The 9,537-nt window shown below is 43.3% G+C and overlaps 1 protein-coding gene across 2 annotated transcripts; it reads left to right on the top strand.

Moving 5' to 3' along the window:
• Positions 1-259: 259 nt before the first annotated feature.
• SLC25A29 (solute carrier family 25 member 29) lies at positions 260-9,537 on the top strand. Of its 2 annotated transcripts, XM_063399367.1 has the most exons (5): positions 303-367; positions 1,887-1,930; positions 3,906-3,940; positions 6,448-6,531; positions 7,183-9,537. In XM_063399367.1, exon 5 carries the CDS (start codon positions 7,216-7,218, stop codon positions 7,924-7,926), a length of 711 nt encoding a protein of 236 aa, XP_063255437.1. In that variant the 5' UTR covers positions 303-367; positions 1,887-1,930; positions 3,906-3,940; positions 6,448-6,531; positions 7,183-7,215; the 3' UTR covers positions 7,927-9,537. The 2 variants fall into 2 exon arrangements, with proteins under 2 accessions (XP_063255435.1, XP_063255437.1); XM_063399365.1 differs by lacking the exon at positions 3,906-3,940 and having other exon boundaries at positions 260-367.

The following is a 9,537-nucleotide window of genomic DNA, read 5'->3' as shown; positions in this document are numbered from 1 at the left end:
TCCAACCACCACCTCCACAACCTCCCAATTTTTTTTTCAGCCTTTCCTTCTGCCTCATTCCGCCGCTGTTGCAGGGAAGGAAGTGCCAGGCTGGAGGCGGGGGAACAGGGGGGTGTCGGAGCTGCCGAGAGGATCCCATTCCCGGTATCCCCAGTCCCGGCAGCCTCACCCCGTCCCGTCCCCCGGCGGGAGCCGCCCCTGCTTGGCCGCCAGTGGCTGGGGGCGGCCTGGGGGCGTTGTCCCCCGGCCCCCGCCCCCGAGGGCGGCCCGGTCTGTGCGGGTAGAAAGGGCCGGCGCTGGGCGGGCGGCGGCAGAGCGGGCTGCGCTGCCGGCATGGCTCTGGATTTCCTGGCGGGATGCGTCGGCGGTGAGTGCCGGGGGCTGCAGGGGGAAATGATCGTTACAGAAATGGTGGGGAAAGGAAAGAGAGGGAGAAGGGGGTGAGAGGAAAATAACAGGAATAAAAAAGAAAAGCAAGCAGAAAAAAGGCTAAAAAGGAAAAGGGGAGAAATATAAAACGGTAGGAAACAGAGAAGAGGCGTAGAAGGGGACAGAGCGAAATGTTTTTAAAATGCGAAGAGAGGCAGGCAGGTCGGCGCGGAGGGCTGGGCGCGGCGCTGTTATTTTGGAGCGGAGGATGGGGCCGGGGGCGATGGGAGCGGCCCCGCTGCGGCAGGGCCGGGCCCGCCCGGGGGCCTCGGGGGTTCCGCGGCCCCTCCCGACCCCTCCGCGGCCGGGGCTGCCCGGGGGCTGCAGGGAGCGGGGGTGGGCACGGGGGTCTGCGCGGGGTGGGAACCCCGGCCTGAGCGCAGCGGCCCTGGCAGCTTTAAGATGGGGAGGAGAGAAGGAGAACGCGCCTCCTGCGCTTCCCCGCGCATCTGCGGCCGGCCTGCCGCCTGCTATATTTAGCAGTTAATAAATTGTGTTCAGGAGACTTATTCTCGCGTCTTTTCGGGTGTTTGCGCTTGTCGTTTTTCTTGCCAACCTGGCAAACATGTTTTCAATTCCTTTTCCCGGCGTCTCTCTGGTTTCATCCCAGTGCTGCTTGCCTTGCCAGGGGTCAGCTGCGCCGCTGGCCTTTCCGTGCCCAGCACGGTGCACGTTGCTGTTTTTCTATCTTGGGCTGTGTTGCTGCCGTGCTGGCCTTAAACAGCCCGGGCTCCCATCGTGGGCAGGCACGGTGCTGCGGCCGTGGCCTGCCCGGCAGAGGAGGGCAGGATCCTTCCCCGGAGGCGGCAGAGGCGCTGCAGCCCTCGCTGCTGTCACTGAGGGCCGCCGGGTCACACCGTGCAGAGCTGAGGGAGCATTGCCTCAGCCTGTGCCTGCGAAATGCCTGTGCTCAGAGTGCTGTGACTAATAGGCCTGCATGAGATTTCTAAAAAGTCCTTCCATGCTGGAAGAAAGCAAAGGCGTTTAGTAATGCGTGGTTCCTCTGCAGGTGCTGCTGTCGCGTCTGGAGAGGCTGTGGGCAGAGAGCAGGAATGTTCTGCTGCCTGTAGAGATGTTTACATATTTACATAGAGTGATATGTACATGAAATATTGTGCTCTAGAGGAAACTTGCATTTTCTGCCCGCTGGACTTGCCTTGAGCTGAGGGCAGGAGTCAGGGCCACATATTCCATGTGGTGTGGCACATTCTGCAGTCACACAGCTCAGCCCTGCCTGGGGCTCCGAGGCTTCCTGAGAAGCATGAAGGCACCTGGTACTGGCCTGAAGGACTAAATTGTACATCTCTTATCTCCTGACTTTGTAGGATGCTCTTTAACTGGTTTGCTGACCACGCTATGCACTCACACCTCAGGCTGGTGGTCCTGCTTTGATTACTGTAGCCCCAGACCCAGGAAGAAATTGTAGAGTAATAGCCATGGCATTTCTTTCATTTCAGGTGCTGCTGGTGTGCTGGTGGGACACCCCTTTGACACTGTTAAGGTGGGTTGATTATGAAATATATTTCCCCTCCAAGTAGAAAGCTTAGTTTCTTCAAGGAGTAGGCGAGGAAAAAATATCCCCAGATGCTGTAGGAGTGTAAATCTGTGTGGGAAAGCTTGGAGCAAGCCTCCACCACTACTGTTTTAGATTCCTCAATCTCCAGCTCTCCAGAAGTGAAAACTTAGTAACATAAACCTTGGCCTTAAACTGCAAGTTCAGTGCAGTAACAACGTGGTGTTTGGAAATACAGCTTTGCATTGAGCTAAATTTTGTTCTAAGCCTGCTTCTCTGCAGCTGTTCAACACTAACTGCTAAAACTGCTTCTCCCTGCATTTGTAGCTCAAACCCACTTTGTTAGTAGGTTAAAAGATTGGTGTTTTGTCTTCCCCTCAAGCTCTGCTATTACTCCTTAATTTGTAGCACTAGGTGGAAATCAATAAAAATCCACAGTATGGAGCTTGTCTGGGGGCTGTTTCCTCCAAGTATTATGTATTTTTATAACTTTCCAAGTTAAAATTGCTTTTCTGATGGTTAGCTCTGTGTGTTGCACATACTTCAGCTACTATAAATACAAGATTTGAGATCTCCTGGAGGGTCCCTCAGCAGGGCTCTCAGGAGTCCAAGCCCATCTTTCAGAACAGAATGACAATTTGAGTCACCTTTTGGCAGCCTTATCCAAAGTCTTGCACTGAAGAACAGAAGGAGGGATATCAATGTATTCCCTGCTAAAGTAATACATCAGGTCACTTGACTGCAGCAGACAGCATGCCACGTAGTAGATCTATATTTGGAACACCTTTACCTTGCTGAATTTAGATATGCAAAGGCTGTGGGCTGATAGTGTTACCGAGGACCCCCCCAGGATATTCTGTATTCCAGCACATGGTTAATTCAGTACAGAATTCATGAGTTAGTGGGTATTGATCCTCCCTGCAAGCTTCCAGTGCAAGCTGCTCAGACAGTAAAATCTGTCTTTTTGTTTCTCAGAATGTGGTAAATTTGACAGTTAAATAATTCAGCTGAATTCTAGAATATATTTTTGGGAATGGCATCATCCAGACTTGCACAATTTTTATTATAGTGGTACAGGGCCAGCTGTCTTTTTCTCTCCCATCCTGCCAAGTTTTACATGCTTAACTGGAGGTGATCAGTCATTTCATTGAATCCAGTAAAAGTGCTAAAATTCTATGCTCAGACTAAAGGTAACCATGTGTGGGTTCTTTAGCTGATTTTTTTTTAAGTGGCACGGCTTCTATTGCATGAAACTAAACATTTAACTGTAAAAACTGGGGCTCCTATGCTGGTTCCAGCAGATATATCATTGCAAAGTAGATGTATGAGCTTTAGAAAAAAGCATCTTGCTTTGCAATAGAGCAAACAATTAGTTTCTAATTTTTTATAGCATCCAATGTAACACAGGATATTTTCATATCCTTTAGAAGGTATTGTAGGTGTTTATCTCTATTTTGTTAGAACAAATACTAATGTTTGTATTATTAGCGGGCACAGTCAGCACTGTATGTGGAAAAACTAACCACCCTTTAGGGAAAAAGGAAAAAAAAAAAGACATTGCATAACTTGTGTGTGTATATGTGTTAAGAATTAACTTTTTATTGTTCTGCAGTGTTTAAAGAGCTAGCTGGTGGTCACCTTAGACGGTGCATTTTTAATATAACTGAACAATGGCAAAGCTGCTTAGATAAGCCAAACTTTTACCTCTGTCTTGGCATTTAAGCTCTTCTTTTTTTTTTTGGCTGGTGCTCGTGTTTCAGAGCGGGGAGGGGGATGGTGGGCCACACAGGGAGGCACTGAGCCCATGGAGTCACCCTGCAGCTGAGCTCATCTCAGAACTGCCAAACTCTTTATCCCTGGTTTGTTGATGTAATGTATAAAATTGCTTTTTTGCTTTTAACTGCCTTTACTTTCTGAGCTAGGGGCTGTCTTCATTAACAGCAAAAGTGTTACTTTGTTGTAGATGACAGATAAGCCTCATCACGGGAGAGTTACCTAGTAAGTATAGCCCAGGTGAACACTTCTGTTTCTCTCAGTCTTAATTTATTCCCAAATGTATTAGTTCAAGTAAAAAACTGAAAGACTTATGAAGCTTTTTCCCTTTTTAATTTTAAACTGATGTGTCCCTCTTCTACAGCTATGGCATGGAGGGAGTGGGGTTTAAATATCCCTTTTTTTTTAATGTAGTTTTATTCTGAACCTTCTTTCTGCTATGCATTTCTGGCTGTATACACACACAGTGCCTCTAAAATGAATCTCGGGCACAGTGCTGTTGAGGTCTTATCCACTACATATTCTTGGATGATGTTTTCATTGCTCAAATACTTCTGAAGTCACTGATTTCCCACAGTATTGAATGCTTGGACTGTTTTGAGGATATAGTGGTTTGGGTTTTTTTAATTTAGTCTTGAGTGCCTTTATGCAAGTCTTTAGTGATGTAAAATTACTAGGTGTTATTATTTGACCTAAAACCTTAGTAACTGTTTTCCAATAAGAAGGAAGCTAGAATATTGGGCAATGAATGGAACAGGTGGATAAACTTTGCACAAGATTCATCTCTCCTACAGTTGTACACATCAAGGAGCTTGTTGAAAATGGCATTAACATGCATGAAAAGGCAAGTTTGATGTGCACTCATTGCTGTATGTGGCAGTTTGCTAATGTGGGCACCCTTATGTGACCAGCACTGCTCAAGAGAAAAAAGTTGTTCATTCTTAGACCTGGGGAGTCAGTACTCTAAATATTCTAGCTTACAGCAAGGCTTAATTGGTTAATATTTCACAAATTATTTAGATAAAAATAGAGGGAGCTGTATGCCACTAGGAAATTCAGCCCATAGATGTGACTAATTCTAAACTATTAAACACAAGCAGAAAAGATGAAGTAAGAAGGTGGAAGTCACAGACAAGGTTTGAAACAATAACGGTAAATTCTAAATGGAGTAAAACATTTGTTTGTGCAATTAAGATTTGCCTTTGCTTGTGGACCTGCTACTTTAACAGTTTTGGCAGTCTGTCTACGCCCAAAAGTCACTTGAAGTGACAAAGGATTGGTTTTCTTGAATCCTACTGTAAGCCTGCTTTTAGTGCTGAGATGTTGCAAGACCCAAGGTGATCTCAGCCTCCTCCTATGGCTAGCATATGCTAATGTATGAATATGCTAAATATATATAATATATATCCTAAATGTAATGTATATACACATATATGATGTATATGCTAAGGCCACACTGAAAACTAATGTTCTGATTTACAAAGCATAAAACAACATGTAGGAAAAATACTAAAACTGTCAATTTCTTTTTGCTTTGAAGAAAGCTAACCTGAATGTAGGATTCTGACAAACCACCCCCATAAATTGTTTTCTAGACACACATATTACAGGTCCTTCATTGCTCTGATTGTGTTTTTTATTACTTTAGGCAACCATGAAAACAAATTAAGTTCAGGAATCTTTCACATAGATGTAAATTTTTTTCTTTTGCTCATAGTAAGAGACTGAAGTTTTTTGCCCTGGAGTTGCAGCGGCAGAATTACGTGGTTGATAAGCATCATTTCTGAAGAACATTGCAGCCCTCCATGTGGGAGATCAAACACAGATTTGTAACTTTATCAATCCAGTGAAATCAATGTACTGAGTTCATTGCTGAGTGTAGAGCTTTGCCTGAGCTAGGTAGAACTAAGACTATTTTAAAGTGTGCTGAGGGCAAATTAACATGAAAAACAGAATTGGAATTTTCCATTATAGGTTAAAAAGCATCCAGAAAAGGGATCTCTTAAGACCACCAGTTACAGTTATGTCTCCAGCAGAACATACTGTTTCAGTTTTTGGAAAAGTTAATCCATTGATAACATTTCAAGGTTTGAAGCAGCTACACCCTCACCAATTGCTTGCATTCAGCAGGCTAAAAAACTAAAACAGACTAAAATTTAAAAGGTCAAGTGGCTTTTTACTTCTTCCCTTATGCAAAGACAGACATCTTAAGAGTCACTGCCCAGCTACCCTCAGAGAAAAAAAATCAGATCTCAATGAATGGGCTCAAATCTGGCATTTAGAAACACTGTGGGTATTGTTGAAAGTTTCCATCCCTTTAAAATTATCCTAATCTCATGCTTGCAAATAATCTTTTTATTAAATTGTCTCAGGTTTGCACAGATATTCCTTAGTAGGAACAGAAGTATTCTTCAGAGCTAAAGAAAGTCCCTATTGTAGGCTGTACTGGAAAGCACCTGTTTGACATTCCAGATATTAATGTACCCTTCCACTTATTGGTTTGCTAATAGTCACAAGAAGTTAATGATCCTCTCCCTCTCATGTTTTCACCCCCAAACTTAATTCAAAACACTTAGACAACATTTTTCAAATTGTTGTGCCACATATGGCATTCCAGTGTCCAGCCTGTGCTCTTGCATTGCTATAGCAAATCTCCACCTAGGTACAAGACAGTAGCTCACCCTTAGGCTGTTCCTGATGTACAAATTGGTGTCTCACACAACTTTTTATAGGTTCGTCTGCAAGTTCAAAATGTAGAGAAACCTCTCTACCGTGGGACTTTCCATTGCTTTCAGTCCATCATAAAGCAAGAATCTGTGAGTACAAAATTATTGTATTGTGTACTTTTTTTAATCTTTGTATATTTTGGCTCAGGAGGGTGGGAAAGCTGTTTAAAAGCTGACAAATATTGAAGATCAAAAGATAAAGCATACTCTGAACCTCACCTGACTGTAGGGCAGATACTGCAGTCAGAACTTTCCCAGAAATTTTATGAAGAAGATCACTAAGTCAGAAGATGGTATTTTGAGGTCAACTTTTTAAATTAAATAAGTTATTTAAACAACTAGTTTTCTGAGAATCTAAGCAAAGAGTGAAGAAACTGGTGAGGTGTTTTTGCTGCTGAAACTTTAGGACTATTGTTAAAAAGTTGGCTTCATTGTTAAAAAATATACTTGTTTAAAAAGTAAGCTATTTAAAAAGAAAAAATATAAAATTTGCCGGAAAACTTTTCTCTGAGTGGAGTAAGATTATTTTCTGGATGTGTTCAACTATATTTTTGTACTGCTAAATTGCTTAGATGTTTGTGTCCTAGGCAGAGATGAAATTCTCATTGCAAAACAAGGTGGTCCTGATGTGGCCACTGTTAGAAAGCTGGGGTGCAAGGGAGAGCCAGAAAAGCTGTGTTCTGCAGGTTGAGGCTATCCACACCACTGTTAAAAAGGGCTTTTCCTCCCTTTTTCCATTAGGCTTTGGGACTCTATAAAGGCATTGGGTCACCCATGATGGGACTTACGTTCATTAACGCGCTGGTGTTCGGTGTGCAAGGAAACACCCTGCGTGCTCTGGGCAAAGACACTCCTCTGAACCAGTTCCTGGCAGGGTCAGCAGCAGGGGCCATCCAGTGCATCATCTGCTGTCCCATGGAGCTGGCAAAGACAAGGATGCAGCTTCAAGGAACAGGAGAATATAAGCTGAAAACGAAGAACTACAAAAATTCCCTGGACTGTTTGATCAAAATCTATCAAAAGGAAGGGCTGAGGGGTATCAACAGGGGCATGGTCTCCACCTTCATAAGAGAAACTCCAAGCTTTGGCTTTTACTTCCTGACCTATGACTGCATGACTCGCTATCTGGGCTGTGAGGCTGAAGACAGCTACGTTATTCCCAAGCTGCTGTTTTCTGGAGGGATGTCGGGAATCGTGTCGTGGCTCTCAACCTACCCCATGGATGTGATCAAATCCCGCCTGCAGGCCGACGGCGTCGGGGGGGTCACGCAGTACAAGGGCATCCTGGACTGTGTCAGGAAGAGTTACCACGAGGAGGGCTGGAGGGTGTTCACCAGGGGCCTCACCTCCACACTGCTCCGGGCTTTTCCCGTCAATGCAGCCACCTTTGCTACTGTCACTGTGTTCCTCATGTACATGAAGTCAGAGGACAACCTTCCTGAGTGTGAGCCAGGTCCAGTAATCCATCAGCCCTCCAGTCTGTGAGCCTCCTCTCTTTGTTCTCCTCCTCCAAAGCCCGGCTGCTTGGGTTTTGTGAAACATGAACACTTGACCCACACAAGTAGTGTAGATTTATGCTATCTGTACAAAGAATTTCTAAATGTATCAAATTAGGATTTCATCTCACTACTTGTATAAACAGCATCTTGCCTTATTCAGGACTCCATGTCTAGTAGTATTCAAGTAATAGGGGGACCTGCCCTTAGAAAGTTGCTGTTGTGGCTCCAGAAGAAACTCTGGGGAGTGTTCTAGCACCAGAAATTGAGTTTTCTTTCACTCAGGTTCCAAATGACTGAGTTTAGTTGAATGCAGAAATGTTTCCATGGAAGAAATACTCATTTTGTATGTGACAGGAGTAAGTGTACTCCTCTAAGGTGAAGAACGGGGAAGAAGTTTAATGGTGGAGGTGTTTTGCAGGTAAACCCTGAACTGTAAAGACATGAACTAGCATTCAGCTAGTCCTGTGTTTTACTTTTCCTTTGCTTTTATATGTCAATGGTTTTAGTAGCAACTTTGTTCATACTGATTTGTAAAAAAAAGAAAAAGAATTGTACCCAAGTTACTCCCTGACCTTTCAGCTTTGTATAAATATCTTAAGCACAAAGTTAGCATCTGCACTCAAATGCACTTGTTCCTTTAAATCTCAAGGCTTGTAAGGATTTAGGGAAACTCAAATCTAGTGGAACTGGTGTTTGCCCTCATCTGTTTCTCCTTTGGTGGGTGCACAGGCTGCATTGAGTAGTTCAGCCCAGTGGACTTTGTTCTCTGAAGTTAATGCAGCTTTGCACCACTTCTCCCAATGTGCCCCATAGCAGCCAGTGATGTACGGAAGTCAAAGTCCTGCCTGTGGTATTGCACAAAATGTTTGTGGGTGCAATGTTAGCTTAGCAGCTTGAGGTATCTTAGAAATACATACTTATTTAGGATTGGAGGTTTCATACCTTTCCAGAAAATAAGGGTGTAAGTGTCTGAAATGGTTGCTGTTCAATACACTTGCATTACGAATTTAAACAATACTGATTTTTATGTATTTAGTTACAGTGCTACTGGAAAGAAGACTGAAAAGGGTTTTAGAGAATTTTCTTGTTACATTAATCTGCTGTAATTTTTTTTTAACCAGTCTGTCCAGGAAGAATTGAACTAGCCAAAGAGCTACAAAAAAATATTTAAGATTTGAGCTAAAAGCTACACATATTTGGCACAAATAGCCAGGAGGAAGGACTGTATGTGTGTGAGCAATGTTTTGAAACATATCAAACCAGTACAGTAAGTACAACTTGTTACACTTTTGGTTGGGACAAGTGCAATATGTGTTTAATTTATATGAATTTTCTAAAGAAGCGTTACTTCATAGCATTTTGCACTGTAACAAAATATGCTGGAGAAACCTGTAAAATTGGTATGTCTTTTTATACCTTGAAGGTATGGTGGATGTTTTAGTGCCTACTTGCACTGAGATTCAAATTGAATGTTAAATCTGTCTACTAAGCTGCATATGCACAACAAATCACAGCAAAGACCATTTACACCTTTGGAGTATGTCAAATCTTGTAGATATATATATATAGAGGGAATAAATTTTTTTAAAAAAAATTG

The sequence above is a fragment of the Prinia subflava genome, chromosome 5 (genome assembly GCF_021018805.1).
Source record: "Prinia subflava isolate CZ2003 ecotype Zambia chromosome 5, Cam_Psub_1.2, whole genome shotgun sequence".
Lineage (NCBI taxonomy): Eukaryota > Metazoa > Chordata > Aves > Passeriformes > Cisticolidae > Prinia > Prinia subflava.
This window is presented reverse-complemented; position numbering and strand designations above follow the sequence as displayed.

What these genes read in the sequence shown, in the direction of transcription:
- SLC25A29 (XM_063399365.1), top strand. Translation starts at nt 334, where the DNA reads ATGGCTCTGGATTTCCTGGCGGGATGCGTCGGCG. An exon ending in CCTGGCGGGATGCGTCGGCG is followed by an intron (nt 368 to 1,886) that starts GTGAGTGCCGGG and finishes CTTTCATTTCAG; the next exon opens with GTGCTGCTGGTGTGCTGGTG. An exon ending in CCATCATAAAGCAAGAATCT is followed by an intron (nt 6,532 to 7,182) that starts GTGAGTACAAAA and finishes TTTTTCCATTAG; the next exon opens with GCTTTGGGACTCTATAAAGG.